Genomic DNA, 25445 nt, shown 5'->3' with positions numbered 1-25445 from the left:
AATTCAGCGTGATGTTAGTAGATTTTTCTTCCGGGTCACAGGTAAGCAGCAATATGGCGCCAGCGAAAAGTCGATTGTATCATTCCGCGTGAAATCTAATGCGTTCAACGCGGAAAAATATTCTTACGTATCATCGACAGAACATACTTAAATTAAATACTTTGAAAACTATCTATTTGTGAGGTTCTGTTGTTTTGTCATATATCTAACGAAACTGCAGTGTTGCATTTGACTCCGTAAGTCACGGGACTATTTTTTTTTGCGATAGAATATGATTGTGAAGTGGCAGTGGAAGTTGTGTCAGAGCGAACGAAGATGCCAAAAAAAACACATTGTCCTGTCAGCTTCTAAAATACAACAAAACAAAAGGTGATTTTTTTTAATAGCTGAACTTCACTGTATGTCATTTTTTATCGCGACGTTAAACAAATATTTACTGCATAACATTACGGAGTTACTGTAAAGCAACGTTTAGATTGGCCAACAGCAGTATCCGCCAGAGCCCTCAAAAGCGCTGACATAGACTCAAACTTACGTTTGTGTCTACGTTTGTGTCAACAAAACAAAAGGTAATTTTTTTATAGCTGAACTTTACTATATGTCATTTTTTATCGTGAATATTTACGATATTTACAAATATTTACTGCATAGCATTACGGAGTTACTGTAAAGCAACGGTTAGATTGGCCAAGGCACTATCCGCCAGAGGGCATCGTAGATTTTGTCAGCTACACCTCAAAAGCGCTGACATAGACTCAAACTTACGTTTGTGTCAAAAACGACATTTTAATCAAACATCAATAGCACATCTATAACAACTTTAAAATCATCTCAGATCTACTATAATTTATTCATGTTATATCAAAATTATTATCATATTTTTAAACAATTCCTACATTTCATTGTAAAGATATACCTGTTGATCCAGTCTAGCTTGAAAACGCCACTCAAAGCTCTCGCACTCAGTCCAGGAGGCAAAACCCAGCGGATAGGTGGGTGATCTTTAGTTGATTCCTCAACAATGCGAGCAAACCCTACACAACCAATTTCAGAATACATCAATTCACATACATCAAAAAAGAATATATGTAACTGGTCAAAATCTCGCAACTACCATAGTTAGGTATGGAGTTCTATAATCAGGTGTGTCCAAGTGACAGTCACACGGATGCTCCTGCCAGTAACTAAAGTGAAGTTTGGAGCTTTAAACTGTTTTTGGCTTTGTCAAGAGGTGTAGTCTTGACTATTTACAACAAGTCAGTTTGACCAAGGATGGGAGTTTAAGAAACATTACCAACTGGCCTTGTTGTTTTATATACTGCATCCCAAATATTATCATTTACAGTGCTCACTCCACAAAGAGATTCTACAATCTTGGTAAACTTTTTACTTTGATTTTCTAATTCCCAGTGAAGTAAGTCAGGGCTGTCTTAACAAGTGTCTATGCAGGTGTAACATTAATTAGCAATTTGCCTTTTAAATGGACGAAAATAACTTTTCAGCTAAAAAATAACATGCATTACCTTGAAATTTCCCACTTTCTTTGACTGAGAAGATCAGTATCACATTATCACAGCTCTGAAATAAAGACAAAAAATCATGTGGTACTCATTGTTGACAGACTGTAATACCACTGATTTCACTTACAAAATCTGCTTTATACTCTGTTTTCAATATAAGGGACGTAATGATGAAATGGAATATTTTTTTACCTTCTTTTATTACATGCATATATCAAACAATGACTGTCACTCAGTTTTCACTATGTTATATAACACATGACTTCTGTGTAAACAAATGACATCCAGTCTGAATCATCTGCGATTGGAAACAATGACTTTATCTCTGATACAACTAACAATTCCAATGCTATTACGAAACTTACGATAAAATAAACATAACTGGAAATGATCTTGCTGTGACGTTGGTTTAAGTAGAATTTGTGCTTAAAAGGTAAACAAGATTAACTCATTATTAAGGTAAACAAGATTAACTCATTATAAACTGTATACATGTTGACAATCTATGGACTACTATATGTTACCCTGAAGGCCTGATTCAGCTTGGCCTCATTCTGTGGAGGCGTCGACCAAACACCTTTGGCTTTGGCTAAAGCAACATTCTCGTGGTTGTTACTCTTGATCAGGAAGTAGCGTGCTCCTCGGAACAGGTATTTTAACTTCGAGTACATACCTACAGAAAGAGACCAGATTATCGTACAAATTAGGTAGATCTACTGACCAATGTAGTACCCCTTCATCGAACAACTGAAACACTAGGTCGTTGCTGCTCAGTGACTGGTTGTTGGCGAGTAAACCAGGTTAAATGTTGTAGGTCCATGTTAGGCCTTACAAATGAACATCCTTAAATCACTCTAATCAAGACTTTGACATTTTCTATTTTTTTGGGGGGGGGGGTTTCCCTTTGAAGGTTGAAGGTAACAACAACAGATTGTTTGGTCTAATTTTGAACTATCTTCATCTTTCATTATGTGGTTGCTATTAAATTATTACCAAAGTTTCCTTTTTTTTGGTGCTTTTCTGTCAAAGGATCAATAATTCAATTAGTGACAATATACTTTATGAAGTTCTCTATCTGAACTGTTTAACAAGGAACTGCTTTATCAGAATTGTTAAACAATGAAATGTTCGGCACTGTTCAACAATGAAATCCTCTACAGAAACTGTTTAACAACTCTTCCATCAAACACTACATGCTTATTTAATGTCTTACGTCTCTGAGATGAGTCATCAGATTTGTCACTCTTGTTATCATTTTCTTCACCGCTCTTGTTTTCCTCCTCTTCCTCCTCAGAATCTTTTTCTTCTTCTCCTTGCTCTGTTCCCTCGCCCTTATAGCCACTCTTTCTATCCCATTCAATGGGAGAAATCCCTCGTTTCTTTTTCTTTCTCATGCTTGGCCCTTCATCATCACTCCTCATCTCGGCATCTGATAGCATTAGAAAACTGGTTATCAGCGCTCAAAGCATATACTGATTATTCTCATTCCCAAAACCCGCCTTCATACGACTGGCTTTGGCAATAACTCAATAAAAGAGACAAACAAAATCAATCCAAAGAATTATCTAATATGGCCATCAACTATTTCAATCAGAAGGGTTGAAATGTTTGAGTCATTAAGTTGAAATTAATATGATGTTGAAAAAAAAGACTTCACTGTTAACAATTGTCATCATGCATGAAAGAGATGTTAAACAAATACACTACTGCCCCAATATCATTACAATGTGCATCTTGGCTATTGAGAAGTTGTTTAAAAGATTTTGAAATATATGACCACTTTGACTTTGAAAGTTGGTCGAAGACATCCATTTGAAAAAATCTTGTAATCCCTCATCCCAGCATCCTACTGGCTCAAAAGACCACTTTTGGCATCAACGATAAGAATTTGTTCCAAGAAAAAAAGTTAGGGATGATGGATGCTGCGTCACCTCATCATCCTCTGGGCAGATTAGCTAAAATAACAACCCTTGTATTGAAAATTATTATCTAGGTAGAGGTGTTGATTATTGTATTGGCAAACAAAAGTGACTACGTAAACTAGGACCTAAGTGGAATCAATGATTTAAAAGGTAGTTTCAAACACTATTAGATGCAGTAACAGTAGGACTCTATGACAGTGAAAATGAAGTGGACCAGTATTAATATATGTGCTACCTGAGCCAGAATCAGTGAATGAAGTAACGTCCCCTGCACTACTTCCTGCCTCACTACGCGTGTCATAATCTTGTGTGTCCACTGGGTCCACCGATTGCTCCACAGGCCGTGTCTCACTCTCTTCCATCAACAAGTCCAGCTTGTCGTCAGATTCATCTGCCAGGTTCTCAATTCCTTCCTCCATAGGTATAGGATCTGCCAAATAAATATGAACGATTACGATGGATCTACTTTTACATAATTAAAAACAAGATTGTGGCAAGGTTGCTAATAAAACAGGTCAAGAAAGTCTGTGGGACTTGCCTGTACCTGTAACACAACTTCCTCCATAATTTTTACAGTTTTAGATCCCACAAAATTATATGGTTCTACTATACACGACATAGATTTGTCTGCAATCTTTACAGATTTAGATGGCACAATGTTCCTGCTATATCCAACACAGATTCCTCTGTGATCTGTACAGATTTAGATGTCACATCTGTGATCTTTACAGGTATAGATGTCACATCTGTGATCTTTACAGATTTAGATGTCACATCTGTGATCTTTACAGGTGTAGATGTCACATCTGTGATCTTTACAGGTTTAGATGTCACATCTGTGATCTTTACAGATTTAGATGTCACATCTGTGATCTTTACAGGTTTAGATGTCAAATCTGTGATCTTTACAGATTTAGATGTCACATCTGTGATCTTTACAGGTATAGATGTCACATCTGTGATCTTTACAGGTTTAGATGTCACATCTGTGATCTTTACAGGTATACATGTCACATCTGTGATCTTTACAGATTTATATGTCACATCTGTGATCTTTACAGATTTAGATGTCACATCTGTGATCTTTACAAGTTTAGATGTCAAATCTGTGATCTTTACAGGTATAGATTAAGATGTCACATCTGTGATCTTTACAGGTATAGATGTCACATCTGTGATCTTTACAGGTATAGATGTCACATCTGTGATCTTTACAGGTATAGATGTCACATCTGTGATCTTTACAGGTATATATGTCACATCTGTGATCTTTACAGGTATATATGTCACATCTGTGATCTTTACAGATTTAGATGTCACATCTGTGATCTTTACAGATTAAGATGTCACATCTGTGATCTTTACAGGTATAGATGTCACATCTGTGATCTTTACAGGTATAGATGTCACATCTGTGATCTTTACAGGTATAGATGTCACATCTGTGATCTTTACAGATTTAGATGTCACATCTGTGATCTTTACAGATTAAGATGTCACATCTGTGATCTTTACAGGTATAGATGTCACATCTGTGATCTTTACAGGTATAGATGTCACATCTGTGATCTTTACAGGTATAGATGTCACATCTGTGATCTTTACAGATTTAGATGTCACATCTGTGATCTTTACAGGTTTAGATGTCAAATCTGTGATCTTTACAGGTATACATGTCACATCTGTGATCTTTACAGATTTATATGTCACATCTGTGATCTTTACAGATGTAGATGTCACATCTGTGATCTTTACAAGTTTAGATGTCAAATCTGTAGTGTTGGGACGATGATCGGTAAAGATCGATTAGCGATCGTTTATAGCATCTCGATGCCGATGATCGATGGCAAACATCAACAATCGATCATCGACAAATATAAAAAGGTACCGAAACGAACGAACCTCAGTATATGTAATCGAACGCGCCCGTCAGGGGGCGTAACTCGAAAACATAAACAATGTACAAAGATGGCGGCCGCTGAAGAAAATCTAAGGGAAATATATCCAAACCCAGGCTCCAAAACGAAATCAGATGTTTAGAAATTCTTCGGATTTTATGAAATTAATGATAATGAACCACTATCAAAAAAGAATTTGGATACAACGCAAGCTGTTTGCCGTCTATGCCGCAAGATTTACAGAAATACAGGTAAGTTCTACCAAGCTAACAAACTCGTACAGCAGACGTAACATGTGTTTCATTTGTAAACTCAAACTTGTATCAGCCGTTTAGAACGCTTGTCAGTTGTATATTTATTATCTTTGAACAAGTATCAACTTAATGTTTTCTTCCGTCGTTTTCAGGAAATACTACGAATTTCAGAGCCCATATTGACGGGGAACACAAATTACCGTCGGGAAATTCCACACAATCACGATCAGACAAAGTTGAAACAAAATTAGTTCAACCAACAATATCGGCTGCATTTGTCAAAAGATGTGATGTTGTATCAGGATTTTACAGAACATTATCTACTATCCACTAGTATCTAGCTACCCCAGTAGCCAAATTGCAAAGACATTAAAAACAATCATTTCCAGGGAGATTTGAGTGCATGTATTGTATTTGCATTTGTGAGTTTTTCACCCTTGTACATGTTCAATAAATGTTTACTATTATTTTCTAGTCAAAAAAATGGTGTGTCAAAAACTGTCAATTGTCTAGTCAAGAATGTTTAGTTATTGCTCTGTTATACTAAATTGTTATTGTTTATCAGTTTAATAGCTCAATTAAGCTGTTTTCATTGTTAATAAAAATATTGTTTTTCTTGATTGTAGCTTTTTGTGATTGATGTGTCCTCATGATCAGTAATTAAAATTATTTTGAGAAATCCTCAAATCCCAAAAACATATAAAGTTGGAACACCCCTTTTCTATAGTGCTTAAAGGAACTGGTTAAGTGATTCATAAAGTGTCATTAACATATTAGAGACTTTATCATGTTCAACAGGAAGTTATGTTTCACATACTACAGAGGGGGTGAAGCATACAGTACACATACAACACAAAATAAAGTAAACAAAGGCAGATAACTGAAAACAGTTTATTTCCATGCTAAGTTACTAATATTCAATGGAATTTTAAAGATATTAAAGTTATAAATGCATTGGAAAAGTAAACCGATTATTTCACCGATTATCGGATCGAATAGGGTATCCGATTCCAACCAATGATCGATTATGATTTTCAACCGATTTCCCAACACTACAAATCTGTGATCTTTACAGGTATAGATTAAGATGTCACATCTGTGATCTTTACAGGTATAGATGTCACATCTGTGATCTTACAGGTATAGATGTCACATCTGTGATCTTTACAGGTTTATATGTCACATATGTGATATTTACAGATTTAGATGTCACATCTGTGATCTTTACAGGTATAGATGTCACATCTGTGATCTTTACAGGTTTATATGTCACATCTGTGATCTTTACAGGTGTAGATGTCACATCTGTGATCTTTACAGGTATAGATGTCACATCTGTGATCTTTACAGGTTTAGATGTCACATCTGTGATCTTTACAGGTATAGATGTCACATCTGTGATCTTTACAGGTTTAGATGTCACATCTGTGATCTTTACAGGTTTATATGTCACATCTGTGATCTTTACAGGTTTAGATGTCACATCTGTGATCTTTACAGGTTTAGATGTCACATCTGTGATCTTTACAGGTGTAGATGTCACATCTGTGATCTTTACAGGTATAGGTGTCACATCTGTGATCTTTCCAGGTATAGATGTCACATCTGTGATCTTTACAGGTAAAGATGTCACATCTGTGATCTTTACAGGTATAGATGTCACATCTGTGATCTTTACAGATTTAGATGTCACATCTGTGATCTTTACAGGTATAGATGTCACATCTGTGATCTTTACAGGTATAGATGTCACATCTGTGATCTTTACAGGTTTATATGTCACATATGTGATATTTACAGGTTTAGATGTCACATCTGTGATCTTTAAAGGTATAGGTGTCACATCTGTGATATTTACAGGTTTATATGTCACATCTGCGATCTTTACAGGTATAGGTGTCACATCTGTGATATTTACAGGTTTATATGTCACATCTGTGATCTTTACAGGTTTAGATGTCAAATCTGTGATCTTTACAGGTATAGATGTCACATCTGTGATATTTACAGGTTTATATGTCACATCTGCGATCTTTACAGGTATAGGTGTCACATCTGTGATATTTACAGGTTTATATGTCACATTTGCGATCTTTACAGGTTTAGATGTCAAATCTGTGATCTTTACAGGTATAGATGTCACATCTGTGATATTTACAGGTTTATATGTCACATCTGCGATCTTTACAGGTATAGATGTCACATCTGTGATCTTTACAGGTCTATATGTCACATCTGTGATCTTTACAGGTTTAGATGTCAAATCTGTGATCTTTACAGGTATAGATGTCACATCTGTGATCTTTACAGGTATAGATGTCACATCTGTGATCTTTACAGGTCTATATGTCACATCTGTGATCTTTACAGGTTTAGATGTCAAATCTGTGATCTTTACAGGTATAGATGTCACATCTGTGATCTTTACAGGTATAGATGTCACATCTGTGATCTTTACAGGTATAGATGTCAAATCTGTGATCTTTACAGATTTAGATGTCACATCTGTGATCTTTACAGGTGTAGATGTCACATCTGTGATCTTTACAGGTTTAGATGTCACATCTGTGATCTTTACAGATTTAGATGTCACATCTGTGATCTTTACAGGTTTAGATGTCACATCTGTGATCTTTACAGGTATAGATGTCACATCTGTGATCTTTACAGGTATAGATGTCACATCTGTGATCTTTACAGATTTAGATGTCACATCTGTGATCTTTACAGGTATAGATGTCACATCTGTGATCTTTACAGTTTTAGATGTCACATCTGTGATCTTTACAGGTATAGATGTCACATCTGTGATCTTTACAGGTATACATGTCACATCTGTGATCTTAACAGATTTAGATGTCACATCTGTGATCTTTACAGGTATAGATGTCACATCTGTGATCTTTACAGATTTAGGTGTCACATCTGTGATCTTTACAGGTATAGATGTCACATCTGTGATCTTTACAGATTTAGGTGTCACAATGTTCCTACTGTACCTGACACAGTCTCCTCTATAATCTTCGGTTTTTCTGCTTTCACTACAGTTTTACTCTTTGCAGGCCGTTTGACAGCTTTCTTCACTACTTTAACAGGAGCAGTCTTCTCTTTTGGTTCTGTTGTAGAAAGGTGACAGGAATATATAGATTAGATATCAGTGACCTACAAAAATCATAGTTCTGCACCTTAGTATTTTACTTCCAGTATGTTACACACTTCCACACCTTTTTATGATGGCCCTGATGTATCCAAAATGAACAATGCAGCAAGAAAAACACATTACATGCTGGTATTTTCCTTATAAAAATGTAAAAAAAAAATATATCTAAAAACAGATATGCAGTGGGGAAAAAAATAATGCATAATCTCCTTAACATCTTTATTTTGTTAACAAAATGGTCTTCCAAACAGTAAACTTTAAACTGTATGATCAGCCCCATGTATTTATACAGTGGAGCCCGTTTATTAAGTATTTTATATTAAGATATCATAATAACCGAGCAAGTAATTATATGCCTCTTGAACTGGAAGTTGGGGCCCATCATGATAAGACTATAAGTGTAGAAAGAGATGAACACAAAACATTATACAAATATTATGAACTGATATAAAACATATTTAATTAGTTGGGTACTAATTTACATCTTTTCTCCTGGCCTTGGAGCTCGAAGCTTCTGGCAATAATTAGTGACACTAATGACTTGTCCAGGTGTCAAAAATGACCTAAACGTACCTGTCGTTACATCTTACAAAATTAATTCAGGTCAGTAAAAATATAATAACCAGGACTCATGTTGGACCATATCATAATGAACAGGATATTTTCTTTTACTTTATGTAGTGAAGATTCGGTACATGGAAAAAGTATTTTAATATATCTGATATTGTAAGTGGAATCCACTGTATTATGAACTGTTTAGTCGCCCAAACAATTATGAAATTAACTGTATGGTCAATTATTCTACCTTTATTTGTCTCTGTGACATCTTCTTTACTCTTTGCTGCGGCTGATTTCTGTGAAGTCCCCTTGCTTGATGACTTTGGTTCCTTGCTTTCAATGACATCCAGAGAGTCAGCTGTGTTTTGTTCAGTTGGCACAGATGCAGCAGCATCTTCTTTTTTGACATTAAAAGTTTTCTGTGTTGTTTCTTTCTTGACAGGACGGGCCACTTTTGCCTTTGGCTTGACCACTTTTGCCTTTGCAGATGCTGGCTTTGGTTTGCTCTTCACAGGTTTCTTTGCTACAATTCAAAGAATCATTCTGTTAATAAAAACACTGTACAGTAACCTGTGGAATAGAAAGACTGGGGAAAGGGCTTTTACTTGACTCTCGCACATTTAAAGATTTGTTATAAATGCAAGTGATTTTTGCAGGTTTTTGCTATTGGTTGTGACCTCAAAAGGAAGGGGTGGGGGTCTGAGCTCTAACTTACCTGGAGTTTTGTCCTGTTCTCCTATTTCAGCAGTAAGCTCATCATCAACATGGCCATCCAGTATATCATCCAAAACATTTACTTCCACAGCCTCTCCACCTGGAATGGAAATAATAGCTGTTATATATACAACATTGGATAAACAAGTTATACCTTAAAGGAGATTACAAACTGATTATCAAACATATAGTCATGGTAGGTGTGTGTATTTAGAGCTGAGTATCTCCACAAATCTTGTCAGGACGAGAAAAATATTCTTGAAAGCACTTGTCCAAGGGGGACGAGTGTCTCATTAGAACCACTCGTCCCTGAACTAGAATCACTCGTCCCTCTGACCTCTAATTTTCAATTAAAAAAAAAAGCACACACACAAAACCTGTGTAAATATGTTTTCAATGTTTTAATCATTACTAGTTGCAAATATTCAATTTGAACTGCAGTTTTGTGAACATTTCATAAAAAACAAGTCAGTATATCGTTCACTTTGCCATGACCATGCCCTTACAGGAACTAACAAGTCGGTTCTAATCAGTAAAACCTTTTTCCGGATGTTTTTAAATAAAGTTTAATCGTGTATACACAAAACGAGATAGAATACACAAAAAACTTATATAAAAGTGTATAGAAGTGTGACTGATCAATAGTGTTCAAATATTGTCATTCTGAGTGTCGTTAAAAATTGTTGTAATTGATATGATACCCGGTCCGGATTTATTTCTGTCATTTACCTGTATTAGTCTCGCCCTTCTTGATCACATAGACGCATCAGTATCACGTAGATGCTTCTGCAGAGCAATGACTTTAATGGAACTAACTTTTAAGTATGATTTAATCCTAATTTGGTTAGAAAATGCTAGAGACTCCGTGGAATAAACGCCAAAGACAATAGCTATAAACATGATTTATTTATTATTTTCTTTTGAAATTTACTCATCACCAGGGACGAGTGCACGACGACATTCAGTTGTCCCCAGCCAAAACTAACTTGTGCAATATGTACCATGATACAGACACAAAATACAATGTTTAACCAAGAATTTTTTCAGTTAATGAAGTAGTCATAGCTCTAATGTTTTGAAACCTAATTGATTGCAATGTGTTCAAACAGTTATCAGGTTGAGGAAAACCACATGTCCAAGTCAAAATCGCTGAGCGGCTCCAAAATTAACTTTTATTAAAAATTAGAAATTAAAATTTTGTCCACACCACATTTATTAAGTTATGATCATGACATATCAATAATTATCATACAAATGCAAAAATAAAATTTATTTGCACATTGGAGAGTACAAATATTAATGTAGTACTACCGGTAGTGTAACATCAAGTTTCTAGGCACACAATGCTTTCAGTACAAGTTTCTAGACACACAATGCTTTCAGTAAACATATTTTAGTAAAATATTATTCACCTTGTCATAGATTAAATCACCATTAAATAACATATTTCAAAATTTACTGTTTAACTTTTAATAATCGATTTTGACTATATAATACACAAGTTGGGGGTTTTCCCTAACCTATTCATAAACATCCAGGGTGCAAAAAAAGCATTCGTCCTGGACGAGTAAAATTTGGCTGGAGACGAGTGGATGTCGTCGTGCACTTGTCCCTGGTGACGAGTAAATTTCAAAAGAAAATAATAAATAAATCATGTTGATACATATTGCCTTTGGCATTTATTCCACGAATTCTATAGAATTTTCTAAACAAATTAGGATTAAATCATACTTAAAATCGTTTCATCGAGCAGTGAGCCCTCTCATCGCGATTGCTCTGCAGAAGCGTCTATGCGATACTGATGCGTTTATGTGATCAAGAAGGGCGAGACTAATACAGGTAAATGATAGAAATAAATCCGGACCCGGTATCGTATCAATTACGACAATTTTTAACGGCACTCAGAATGACAATATTTGATAACAAGCGAGTCACACTTCTGTACACTTTTATCTCTCGTTTTTGTGTATTCTAATACCTAATATTAAAAAGTATCACAGGCAAACACATGATTGAACTTTAGTTAACACAAAATCCGGAAAAAAGGTTTTTCTGATTAGAACCGACTTGTTAGTTCCTGTTAGTCCATGGCGAAGCGAACGACATACTGACTCATTATTTTTAGGAAATTTTCACAAAAGTGCAATTCAAATTGTATAATTAAAACTAGTAATGATCAAAACATTTTTTTGAAAACATATTTACACATGTTTTGTGTGTGTGTTTTTTAATTGAAGTCGGAGGGACGAGTGATTCTAGTTCAGGGACGAGTGGTTCCCATGAGGCACTTGTCCCCTTGGACGAGTGCTTTCAAACATATTTTTCTCACCCTGACATCCCTGCATTTTTAACAAAAATTGTTTTCCGTCACTTTGGTATTACTAAACAATAGCTCTATATACTATAGCAATAACACGGGCACTACAGGGAATACTGCATACACTCCAATGTCTATCTTTTGACCATTATACTGGCAACAGGTTTGGAACTCTCTCTGAAAGTCGCGTCAGTGTCGATTTTGTGAGACTTCTTTTGATCATTTATTTCATATAATTTGTATATTTTATATAAAACATCAAAATTTCGGATTTTGGTATGCATATGGTTATTGAAAACCGCATCTGTTTTGGTTAGTTTAAACAACCTGTATTGAAACGTTTTTGCCTTTTTTTTCAGCATACTAAATCGCCGTTTTTCAGAAGGTGTAAAAAACAATAAAATCGTCAAAAAAAAAGAAAACTGTTCACTTCAATGCGTCACCCGGTAAAACCCAGGAGGGAGACGGTTGCAGTCGCAGTACGGAATTAGTAAATAGACAAAATATACAAGTACAAGGAAAACATTGTTAAGCCTCGTGGATAAATGAAATTTCAAGTATTGCTCCGTGAAGGTAAATAACGATTTTCCCACGGGCCCATTTTCAAGAGGCACGCGGATAATATTTCATGGAATCATTATCAGCCACAGCGAGCTTCATTGTGGGATTTACCTTTAGTGTCTCCCATATCGACATCCATTGCGCGCTTCCTTCGGCCTGAAAGCTAAGCAATTCAGTAGGCGACAACATGCACTTCAGTACTGCAGCTTCTAAAATATGTAAAAACCGTCAAGCATAAACAAAGAAATTGCAGATTAGCTCACGGATTTCAATATGGCTGCGTAAACTATCCAACTCTCGTCACATCTCGCGAGATTTTCCATTCGGTCTGCATATCATTTTTGTATCGTATTTAGTAGATAACTGCAGAGAGTATACGAAGGGTTTTCGTCCCAATACTTACAAGACGCATAAGGACATCGACTCCTGACAGATGAAGAATAGCACTTGAGAAAATAATAGGAAATGGTAATACTGAAAAATCTAAGTTAAAGTACTATTCAAAATGAATGTATCTGGAAAAGTAATGAAAGACATCATTCCGGTATATATGCATAAAGTACAACTACAGTAGGCAAAGTCTGGGCAGTGCTAGATAACAAAACCACTAGAGCAAGTAGAAGTTCTGCAGTAGACATACCTCACTGGTACCTCTTAGTGCAGTTCTATGCCTACAGGGCAGCAGAAATCCGATTGCTATGCATCTTACTCAAATCCTTCAGAAACCTTACTTTGAAAGATGTATAATGTGCAATTATTCACCATTATGTTAATTAGCATATCTTCTGTCAAACCACAGGGACATGTCTCATAATACATAGTCTAGTCTTATATTATTGAAAAAAATAGCCAGTGATAAGTGATGTCACTATGTCCAGTTTAGCCCCTCCCACTGGTGGTCTGGCTTCGGTGGTTTGATTATATCACTGTGCAATTGGAAGCATTTAAAAGTCAATAAATCCTTATTTATTTTTTACCAAATTCTCTATGTCTTGTACCAAAATTAAGATCAAATAATTCTCACTGTGAATGCATCAATAGTTATCAGCTCCTCAGTTTTGTTTTTTTTGTTTTTTTAATATCTAACCCTACTTAACCTAAGTCAATTAAGACTTTGCTCCAATGGACGTGGCCTAATCTACTGTTCTTACCAGTTTGAGGTCTGCCTGAATGACCCTATATAGACCACAGGGACGATTTTCCGAAAGATAGTCCATATATATATGTATTATAATGACTATAATACATACATATGGACTATCATTTGGAAAATCGTGCCAATTCCCTGTGATATAGACTACACATGTCACATATGTACATTGTTCCATATATGTGTTGAAATACAATTGTACAGACTATTGTGGCCCACAGAGCTACCTATGTTAATTGTTAAAAATATTCTTCCCTGATCTACAAGGGACATTGAAAGCTTTTTTGTAGATCATTTCCTGTTGTGTGAGATATGATCAGACACCATACATTAGAAGACTAAGTGTAACTTTGTGTGTTTTAGTTCCTGTAGGGTGTCATGATCATAAATCACACGGCAGGAAACAGTTAACATGAGGTGGGATCATGAACATTGATCAGCTATCCTACAGTAGGAGGCTGTAACTTTATTTATTTCTGTTCATGTACTTTGAGGTATAATAAGCTACCCTACAGTAGGTGACTGTAACTTTATGTATTTCTGTTCCTGTAGTGTGAAGTATAATAAGCTACCCTACAGTAGGCGACTGTAACTTTATGTATTTCTGTTCCTGTAGTGTGAAGTATAATAAGCTACCCTACAGTAGGCGACTGTAACTTTATGTATTTCTGTTCCTGTAGTGTGAAGTATAATAAGCTACCCTACAGTAGGCGACTGTAACTTTATGTATTTCTGTTCCTGTAGTGTGAAGTATAATAAGCTACCCTACAGTAGGCGACTGTAACTTTATGTATTTCAGTTCCTTTAGTGTGAAGTATAATAAGCTACCCTACAGTAGGCGACTGTAACTTTATGTATTTCTGTTCCTGTAGTGTGAAGTATAATAAGCTACCCTACAGTAGGCGACTGTAACTTTATGTATTTCTGTTCCTGTAGTGTGAAGTATAATAAGCTACCCTACAGTAGGCGACTGTAACTTTATGTATTTCAGTTCCTGTAGTGTGAAGTATGAGTAGCGAGATGGAGATGCTGAGGGAGGAGTTAGATGTTCTCCAGTCCGTTTACTGTCTTCCTGGCGAGTGTGAAGTGGACATTTCTGGTCAGTGAATATATTGTAACCTATTGTTGATTTTGTTAACACAGAACTTGTCCCAACGATATCAATCATTTGGTAGTCTTGACAAATAGACAAGATAATGGACATATGTTCGCAATTACTAACACCTTATTTGACCTTATAAGTGCACATTCCCCTATAAGTTCATCCCCACTTTCTTTGATGACAAGAGGATGCTAGAGCTAATAGAAGCATTTAGAAAGCTATTTGCCTCACTGATCTGCTAATATAAACTTCAGCCTTTTAACCAAAGACTCTGGATTATTTTTGCTCCAAAGGCTTATGTAAATCCACCCAGATTTCAAAAGGAAACTTTTTCCCGTAAATGGTATTATTTTGTGTTTTTGTAACACACTGTGCTCATAAAGTTAAATACGATAGATTAGAAAAGAATGTTTTGAACTTATGAGTATCATTTTAATGTTTGGAACTTATAGGTATCATTTTAATGTCCTTCATTAATTTCTTTTTGTTATATACTGACTGTTTTCTAATCAAGGATGCTCCATTGTCGAAAGCCTATACACTGATTCTCACAGAAATACATGAAATGACACCCAGTGCATAAAAATGTTTTTAATAAATACCAACATATGAAATAAATAACTGACTGTATAAATAAGACTAAAAGTTACGTTTAAAATGTAGATCATGATAGAATTTCTTAAATATGCAATTTGAAAAATAAAAAGAGCTCAAACTTTTGGAGGGTGGTACATATGTAATAACGTCAGGTACGAAACTTTCTCAACAAATTTGGCAAATAAGCTTTGCAGTGAAGTTTCATTCACAAATAGTCATATAATGCCGATGATTTGCATTGAAATATATTTTTAGGGTTAAACTTTTGTGTTGTATTGAACCTATTGTAATTTCCTCCCAAATTTTGACATGACTAAAATTTGCATAAAGTTCTATTTCCATTAAAGTAAAGAAAGAGGCATATGTGTTCACAAGCAATTTGATATGGACTTAATTATCATTTTCAGATGGATTTCACAAATTAGCCTTGAAGCTAAGGCCTAACCCAGTTGAAAGTGGAGACCGGGTCACAGCCCCAGAGATATGTGTTACATTTTACCTGAGTTCTGAATATCCCAATATTGTACCACAGATCTCCATTATGAGTGCCTACTTACGTCGTGATCAGCTGAGTAAGCTTAGACAAGAAACGTCCCTTCTGGCACAGTCTTTACAAGGACAAGCCATGCTGGCTGACCTTATATCATTTGCACAAGAATACATAGACAAAACACACAGTGAATTCACTGACCAATCAGGTGCCATGTTACATGGAACCTTTCAAATTGGAAGCCAATCAGAAATATGGACTGCTCTTTTGCAGCTTGATCATATGCGAGCAAGAAATAAGTATGTGAAAACAATTCAGAATTGGAGCACAGAGCTTGGACTTGAAGGAAAACTTCTGTTCCAAGGAAAGCTGATATTAATCTTATTGCAAGGTCCACAATCAAAAATCAAGGTAAGTAGCTGGATGTCTGTACATGTACACTTGTCTTTTTTTCTGATAAAACAAATACATTGTACCTAGATTGTTAATTAATAATAAGAGTTTTCAAAATTGTTCCTTCTAAAGTACTAAAAATGAGGATTTTTGGCACATTGAGCAATCTTCAGGATCATGATTTTACTCAAGTTTTAAAGATCAATTGACCGAGTGAATATGGAATAGTGGAGAGGCTAACTAAAATATAAGGAGAGTAAGTTTTGTATTTACAGGATGGGTTATAGCAGAGAGGGTAAAGGGAGTCAGTATTGTATAGACAGGTGGGAGCTACAGAATTCACCAGTTTTATTGTATTGTACTGTAGCTACAGGAATCAGTCAGGCTATATCTTACTGGGGTTACAGGAATTAATCAGAGTGTATCATATATACTGGGGTTACAGGAATTAATCAGTAATTATATATATAATCGGTCAGGCTTTATCTTGCATGGGTTACAGGAATTAATTAGTGTTTATCTTACTGGGGTTACAGGAATTAATCAGGCTTTATCTTACTGGGGTTACAGGAATTATTTAGTGTTTATCTTACTGGAGCTACAAGAATTAATCAGGCTTTATCTTACTGGGGTTACAGGAATTATTCAGGAATTAGTCAGGGTTTATCTTACTGGGGTTACAGGAATTAATCAGGCTTTATCTTACTGGGGTTACAGGAATTAATCAGGCTTTATCTTACTGGGATTACAGGAATTAATCAGGCTGTATCTTACTGGAGCTACAATAATTAATCAGGCTTTATCTTACTGGGGTTACAGGATTTAATCAGGCTTTATCTTACTGGGGTTACAGGAATTTATCAGGCTTTATCTTACTGGGGTTACAGGAATTAATCAGGCTTTATCTTACTGGGGTTACAGGAATTAATTAGGAATAAATCAGGGTTTATCTTACTGGGGTTACAGGAATTAATCAGGCTTTATCTTACTGGGGTTACAGGAATTAATCAGGCTTTATCTTACTGGGGTTACAGGTATTAATCAGGCTTTATCTTACTGGGATTACAGGAATTAATCAGGCTGTATCTTACTGGAGCTACAAGAATTAATCAGGCTTTATCTTACTGGGGTTACAGGATTTAATCAGGCTTCATCTTACTGAGGTAACAGGAATTTATCAGGCTTTATCTTACTGGGGTTACAGGAATTAATCAGGCTTTATCTTACTGGGGTTACAGGAATTAATCAGGAATTAATCAGGCTGTATCTTACTGGAGCTACAAGAATTAATCAGGCTTTATCTTACTGGGGTTACAGGAATTAATCAGGCTTTATCTTACTGGGGTTACAGGTATTAATCAGGCTTTATCTTACTGGGGTTACAGGAATTAATCAGGCTTTATCTTACTGGGGTTACAGGTATTAATCAGGCCTTATCTTACTGGGGTTACAGGAATTAATCAGGCTTTATCTTACTGGGGTTACAGGAATTAATCAGGCTTTATGTTATGCCTACAGGACTTCATTATACGACAGAAGAGTGTCTGTGTGGATGTAGACTCTCGGGGACGAAGCTGCAAGGAAAAAATGATGAGAGTTCTATGTGAACAGAAGAGTAGCTCATCCAGTAAAAGGTACTACATCCTCGTATCAAAGATACTTTACTTAGATTAGTAGTCCAGGTCCCATTTTCATCAATATTTCTAACTAAAGTGAATTCCTTAACTTGGAATTTTCCATAGGAAATTTAAAGCATTACAGATTAGAAGGAAAAAAATGTTAGTTAAAGAACCTTCCTTAAATTCTGTAATGCTTTCCGATCGAAAATTTTAAGTTAATGAATTTCCTTAATTTAAGGGATATTGATGAAACAGACCCCTGTTAATGTAGGATAACGAATAAGAATAGTAAAAACAATGTTAGAACAACGACATCACAACAGCAGTTCAGGTACTATATTAGCACTGCTATGGTCAATAATGATGGTGCTTTTCTCAGCAAATTTTGTACCCCCACCATGAAATTGGGGGCATATAGTGTTAACCATGTCCGTCCCGTCATGTCCCGTCCTGATGCAATGTAACTAGCTAATCTCAGGAATCGCTGATGTGATCCTCACCAAACTGTGTTTCGGGGTGTCAAGTGGCAGCGGGGGCATTTATGTCTTACAGACATTTTCTAGTCTCGTCGTTGTTAATTGCCTGCTCTGGTTTGGTCCTAGCGAGGTACATATTAGTAGTGTGTGACATGTCCTTATTGTGCTGCTTAGTGAACATTCTTCCCATTTTAGTGAATTTTATGTTCCCACAAAAGTTTTACTAAAATATTATATAAACAGGTGAGTAATATAGGCCCACTTCTATAAAAATCCTCAAAAATGTTTGAGAATGAACTGGATTTTTTTTATATTGACAGGTTTACAGAATTTGAAGTAAAGGACTGTGAGACACCTAGAGAACTACAGAATGTGTTTACTGAGACAGGACATGAAGATCTGTTCCACAACTTTGTACAGACCCTTCAGGGCTTCCACCCATAAACAATATTGGACCTTCCTGAATTTTAACATTAGTGTTTACAATTCTTTTAAAAAGATTTTATCATTAGATGTAAAATGGACCTACATTAATTCTTTATAGCATTCAGCAGTTTGCCACGACGCCTATGCAGGGAGCATCTAAGTTCGGGTCCTTTCCGGAACTTTCCAATGAAAATACATGTACAGGGCCTGTTTGGAATCTACCAATAAACATGTACGGGGCCTGACTGGAGCTTCTTTTTTCAGCTATAAAATCCACAAAGTATGAAAATGAATTGTTTTTTTGGTTTTATATTGTTGAAATATAGGTGGTGAGCTGTCGGTTTGGTTTTTCTCGTCCAAACAGTGCAGTGTGAAAGTGCGTGACAACAATCAGTTAGTCGACTGATAGTCAAGTCTCTATTTAAGCATGTTTATATACTGTGCTAGCAAAATTGCAGACTACACATGGTCAATTAGCCTCTCTATGGAGGTGTTTACGTATTCAGTGCTGGCGAGATCGTAGACTACATGTGGTCAAGCCTCTATATGGAGGTGTTAAATACTGTGCAGGTGAGATTGTAGACTAAATGCGGTCAAGCCTCTATATGGAGGTGTTAAATACTGTGCAGGTGAAATCGCAGACTAAATGCGGTCAAGCCTCTATATGGAGGTGTTAAATACTGTGCAGGTGAGATTGCAGACTACATGTGGTCAAGCCTCTATATGGAGGTGTTAAATACTGTGCAGGTGAGATCGTAGACTACATGTGGTCAAGCCTCTATATGGAGGTGTTAAATACTGTGCAGGTGAGATCGTAGACTACATGTGGTCAAGCCTCTATATGGAGGTGTTATATTATTACATACAGTACTTGTGTAATCGTAGACTACAACCTAAGTGGTCAGGCCTCTATATGGAGGTGTTACATACAGTACTGGTGTGATCGTAGACTTAAAGTGGTCAAGCCTCGATATGGAGATGTTAACGTTTGGTGCTGGTGTGATTGTAGACTACACTCGCTGTTATTTGCATATTATATATTGCCTATTGGCCATCTTGTTCACCTTTAACCACATTGAAGTAAGATAATATTGATGTCTGTAATTATTTTATCTGTGACTTACATCTATGCACTGTGTGATAGCTATTTGTAGCCACTTAAGTTATGACGCCATCAGTGTAAAAGCTTCCAAATAACAGTGCTATTGTTGAATACAATATGATTGGTGTTCAGAAAGCTGTTCTATATCGAAAACATCTTACAACTTTGCTATCATATCTTCTAGATACTTGATCAAGTCCCCTGCATAGGAATAAATTGAGACAATCAAAACAGATATTGAAATCCTTATGGTGTTGTAATTAGCACAGGGTGCCCCCTCTGGGCACCTCTTCTCTCCAAGAGGCATGTGTTCCATTTTGGATCTCTATAGAATGAAGGCCCTTCATCTGCTGAAAATTGTCATTTCCAACACGGCTACCAGCAGGTTAGGAAAGGATCTTTGTAAAAGGCCATGGGTTTGCCTGTCCTAGCGGTGGTTTGTTTTGAACAGATTTGGGGCTTTGTTGAGTTTCCATCAGGATTTAAGAGATGGGGGTTTACCTGTGTCCTGTGGTACATTAAGTGACTTTTATATTATAAGAGGATGCATATGGTGTCTAATATGTAGATGGAGGGTGAGAGGGCGCGTACAAAGAATTTTGAATCTTCAGTGGTTGATGCAGTCGACTGCTAAAGGGACATCAACTCATCACAGTCATAGATATGTTTGTCCCTCCTCCGAACACCTTCATTACTATGTAAAGATTTTGAGTACATGCTTCCTATTACTTTGGACAACGGTTTGCCGAACTAGTGCTGTAGTTGAGGTGAAGCACTTTAGTCAGACATATTGGGTATTTCTATTGAAGAGGGAGTCACTTGCTAGGTTTAATTTGAACATAATATTTTTGAAATAGCAATGGATACCGGGTGGAAACTGGTGGATTGAAACCTTTGCTGCAAAAGATTGAGATATTTGGTTGGCTTCCATAGTAATGGGAAATCATTTTAATGATATTGCTGAAGAATGCATTGGCCAGGTTGTCCCATGTGCATGTGGATGGTTATACAAATATACACCCAAAGTTTATTGCTAAGAATTGATGACCATTTTGACCTTTGGTGACCCTATATTGACCTTTGTCTGATTAATGTCATAATATGATAGTGTATAAGATATGCAAATAAAAAGTATACAACATTGATATGAAATGAATACTTATTTGACCCATGACCTTTGTTGATCTACATATTGACATTTGACATAATTTAATAGTGTTATTAAATATGCAAACAAAAAGGACACCACATTGATATAAATTGATAACCTCTTTGACCTGTGACCTTTGATGACCTTCATACAGAAAATGTATTCAGCTTTGACAGAACTGTAAAGTGTAATAATAATATGCAAATTAAAAGAAATTTAAACTATATATATACCCCATTGATAAGAATTGATTACAAAAATGAATTTCTTGTGGTTATCTGGTAAATACAATGAATCTGACAGAGGTTTTCTTGGGTTTTTTTTATTTATTTTAACAAATTTTATTGCACTAATGGTACAAAGGATTAGCTTAGACAACAGGCAAGCCTATACAAGTCTTTTTCTATGAATCCGGTGAATATATTAAATTTGATGAAAATTGGAACATGACACAAATACATACTGATGTAAGATCTTACATTTACACACACAATTTCATTTTTACATTCAGTAAATACTAATAACTCAATACTTACACATTCATTCAAATTAACACTTGATCACTAAAATTCACACACCCAGCAAAAATGCTGACTCAGCATTATAAAATGCAGTGATAATATGAGGGTACATATCGCATGCACAGCATGCCGTCCTTAAATGACCTTATCTGTTGATAGGATGTTAAACAAATAAAACAAAACCAAACTTAGAAATTTGAGTTTCCGGTACATCAGGTTTTAATTAAATCTATTGTTAGATAAAATGTAATTATGAATTTTGGTTAAAATATATTCATCATCATCAAGGGATGTATTATAGTTATCAGATGTAAGTAATTTTACATTTGAATATTTAATATAGTCAGAAATATCATTTAAGTAGTATTTAAAGGAAGTATGAAGGACATAAAAAGAAGTAATGTTTATCATTTTGATAGGGCGCCCCACAGGTACAAGCTGGATCTCGTATTAGCTGATCATTATATTTATCACAATTAAAATCACTGCCATTGTTACATAATTGACAATAATATATTTAATTTCTAGCATTGCAGGTTTTGAATGAAAAATTCAGAAATACTTCTTGAAGTTATTTGCATGACATCAGGAAAGAAACTATGATCATAAATACAAGTTCTAGATGGAAGAATGTTAAAAAATCTGTTATTACGTAGACGAGGGTTATCTTGTTCAATAATGAAGCACTGGGTTCAATAATGTTATGCAAATAGTTTGGAGTTAAGAAGTTTATTATTTTGTACATCAGAATTAATTTGTTTTTATCACGCCTAACTTTTAATTTCTCAAAACAAGTTTCATGGCATGATTTAAAATGTGTAACGTCCGCTCTCCATAAACACTGGACGTGCAAGTTCTTTTGGGATAGTTGTGGTGTGATAAACATAATTCAACACAGGATATAAAGTTTACTTGTATTTATTAATCCAAATGAAAATCCCGAAGGTACAATATAATCCAATGAAGTTTCATCCATCTTCCACACCATCGCCGGCGCATTCACACTTAACAGTTCACACCCATTTTAACAAATCTAAGTCTACATATTTACATCCTAAATATGTACATCCGAACGGCACTCAGGTCCGTTTAGACTGAAAACTACTGGAGAACTGCGTATGCTTGATTGATTGATTGATGGGGCTTAACGTCCTTGTTCCGGTTATAACCGAGCCTAGGACACAACTGCGTTTATATACTCCCTGAGAGTTAATTAATATTTATAAATTGAAGATGTGGACAATTGACCAATCCTGACCTTTACCCCTAAATATGGGCGTCTCTAAACCAATATAACGTCATTTCCAATTATAACTCTAGATCTAGGCACTGTGACCACTGGTGCCACGGACCGTGTGCAACATATTTTCAGGTGCTACCGTTTGGTTATTTGACATAGACAACGAATGAAGGCCGTTAACCTTAAACGGGTTAATTAACCACTAATCTAAGGGAAACAATTCAAACATAGGCTTTCTACTCTATAGGCAACTTTGAACACATCACATATAAAACTTGTATATTTCCTAGTTCACTACAAATGTGATGTTCCACTTCTTGGACCATGCAGTTCTAATATAGGTCTAATATAATAAAGATATAACACTTCTGAAGATTTAGTATCAATTCTATGTTTTAACATGCATGTTTCTTTTACATGATTTATCATATGTTTTTTGTTTATAATGTGATCACTCCAAGTACCCTTAGAATTAAAAATCAAGCCTAAATTTTTATAAAAATTATTTCCACCTATTTCATGATTATCAAAAATGAGCGGGGGATGGGTCTATTTTTTCTAGTAACAGTTAAAGCAATGGTTTTTTGGGGGGGATTAAAATCAATTTTCCATGTATTAGCCCAATCATTATTTGAGATTATGATTTAAATCATCCCTCAACAATAACATACAGAGACGTGTCATCAGCAAAAAGTTTTATATTAGTGTTAAATAATATCATAAATAAATAACATGAATAAAAAGGACCAAGAACAGAACCTTGAGGATTACCAGCAGAAATAGTTTTAAAGGTAGAAACATAGCCCTGCCGTCAAATATAATGTTTTCTGTCTGATAAATAACTTTCAAGCCATTTAAGAAGGTTTCCAGAGATACCATATTTTGTAAGTTTAAAAATTAGTTCCTTGTGCCATACCCTATCAAAAGCTTTACTGATGTCACAGAAAACAAGTTGTACCTTTATCCAGATTTTTAAATATTGTATCCTTTATAGAAATCAACTGATTAACTGTAGAATCCCTGCTGTTAAACCCATGCAGATTGATTTTCATTAATTTTATGGTGTTTTGTTATAAAGGTAAATACTATCATTTCCAAAATTTTACTTATACAACTAGAACTGTCGCCAGGATGGCTAACTAATACCCCCACAATCTGAACGAGTCAATGGTGAATTGGAACTGTTAATTAGAGGCTAACTAAGATAACAAGATGCATGCCGATATTTCTGAAATGTGTGTTGTTCACAATATAGAGAATTCAGTCATACTCACATCTACACATGGTCCTCTATATTTATGTGAAGTTTCATTGAAATCGGCCTTTCGGTTTAGGAGGAGTTGTCCGGACAAACTTTGAGTTATGGTTCTTATCGGAAAACCTGTTTATACTGAACAGTTGCCATAGCAACCATAATTTTGAGAAAAAGACAGTGGCAAGCACAACATCTACACATGATCATTAATATTTGTGTGAAGTTTCATTGGAATTGGCCCATCGGTTTAGGATGAGTTGTCCGGACAAAATGTGTCTACAGACAGACGGACGGACCGACAACCTGATTCCAGTATACCCCCTAACTTCGTTGCGTATATAAATGATAGCAATAGGTCTGTAATAACTTGGATCTTCCACCACACCTTACCTTGGTACAATTTTAACTGCCTTGCAGGTATAGGACGTCAGAATTGTACCTGCTGCCCCATTGCATGATCGTAAGAGGCGACTAAATTTGGGATATTATCTTTTCTCTTCTTTCTGAACAACTTTCTTCTTCCTTATGTCTCCCTTGACAATGCCTCACTTTTGGTCTTCAGTTGAGTGTTCGCCCCTGTGAGGAAGGCTTTGGGTTCTGTCCCCTGGCCGAGACATACCAGAGTCATTAAAAATGGTAGTTGTTACTCCTGCTTAGCGCTCAGCATATTAGGAGTGGGACGACTGGTTCGCCCGTTATCAGTATAATGTGACCGGGTGGGGTGTCCTGCTGGGTGTCTTCGGCAGTATGCTTCAGTGAGGTAGCACTATAAATCGGCAAAAGTTCCGGCCTATCACAAGGAGACATAACACGAACATACCGCAGCCTCCCAAAACACACACGCACTCGCCACACGCATGCATGTCGCAATCACGGGAGGCCGTCCTTAAATGACCTTAGCTGTTAATAGGACGTTAAACAAAATAAACAAAACCAAACCTTGATACAAAGCATTAACATTAGATAATTTCCAAGACTGAGGGATTTTACCAGAATCAATTGTTTTCTGAAAGAGGATTC

General features: G+C 35.8%; 2 protein-coding genes and 1 long non-coding RNA gene across 5 annotated transcripts in view; 2 read left to right on the top strand and 1 right to left on the bottom strand.

Moving 5' to 3' along the window:
- Nucleotides 1-13206, bottom strand: part of LOC117326193 (YTH domain-containing protein 1-like) — a 35564-nt gene extending 22358 nt beyond the window's left edge. For both annotated transcript variants that reach the window (XM_033882840.1, XM_033882841.1), the window contains exons 1-9: nt 13016-13206; nt 10028-10126; nt 9560-9835; nt 8594-8710; nt 3678-3872; nt 2734-2949; nt 2045-2193; nt 1524-1578; nt 917-1034 (exon numbers count right to left, since the gene is read on the bottom strand). In XM_033882840.1, the coding sequence (XP_033738731.1) occupies nt 917-1034; nt 1524-1578; nt 2045-2193; nt 2734-2949; nt 3678-3872; nt 8594-8710; nt 9560-9835; nt 10028-10126; nt 13016-13043 (1253 nt within the window). In that variant the 5' untranslated portion in view covers nt 13044-13206. The remainder of the gene's footprint in view (nt 1-916; nt 1035-1523; nt 1579-2044; nt 2194-2733; nt 2950-3677; nt 3873-8593; nt 8711-9559; nt 9836-10027; nt 10127-13015) is intronic.
- On the top strand, nt 5522-5963 carry LOC117326199. Its single transcript, XR_004532439.1, has 2 exons — nt 5522-5591; nt 5747-5963. It is a non-coding gene; the product is annotated as an uncharacterized LOC117326199 (long non-coding RNA).
- A 52-nt stretch (nt 13207-13258) lies between the features above and the next one.
- On the top strand, nt 13259-21402 carry LOC117326195 (RWD domain-containing protein 3-like). 2 transcript variants are annotated; one of them, XR_004532438.1, is made up of 6 exons: nt 13259-13372; nt 15046-15153; nt 16161-16654; nt 18155-18270; nt 19052-19945; nt 20005-21402. XR_004532438.1 is itself a non-coding variant. In XM_033882844.1 (5 exons), exons 2-5 carry the CDS (start codon nt 15063-15065, stop codon nt 19173-19175), a joined length of 825 nt encoding a protein of 274 aa, XP_033738735.1. In that variant the 5' UTR covers nt 13259-13372; nt 15046-15062; the 3' UTR covers nt 19176-21402. The 2 variants fall into 2 exon arrangements, 1 of the variants encoding a protein (XP_033738735.1); XM_033882844.1 differs by having other exon boundaries at nt 19052-21402.
- The last annotated feature ends 4043 nt before the right edge of the window (nt 21403-25445 follow it).

The sequence above is a fragment of the Pecten maximus genome, chromosome 4, assembly GCF_902652985.1.
Source record: "Pecten maximus chromosome 4, xPecMax1.1, whole genome shotgun sequence".
NCBI lineage: Eukaryota > Metazoa > Mollusca > Bivalvia > Pectinida > Pectinidae > Pecten > Pecten maximus.
The sequence above is the reverse complement of the archived record's forward strand: the minus strand, read 5'-3'. Positions and strand labels throughout refer to the sequence as shown.

Coding starts and splice junctions, on each gene's coding strand:
- LOC117326195 (XM_033882844.1), top strand. CDS start 15,063: ATGAGTAGCGAGATGGAGATGCTGAGGGAGGAGTTAGATGTTCTCCAG. Junction 15,154..16,160: donor GTGTGAAGTGGACATTTCTG/GTCAGTGAATAT, acceptor TATCATTTTCAG/ATGGATTTCACAAATTAGCC. Junction 18,271..19,051: donor AGTAGCTCATCCAGTAAAAG/GTACTACATCCT, acceptor TTATATTGACAG/GTTTACAGAATTTGAAGTAA.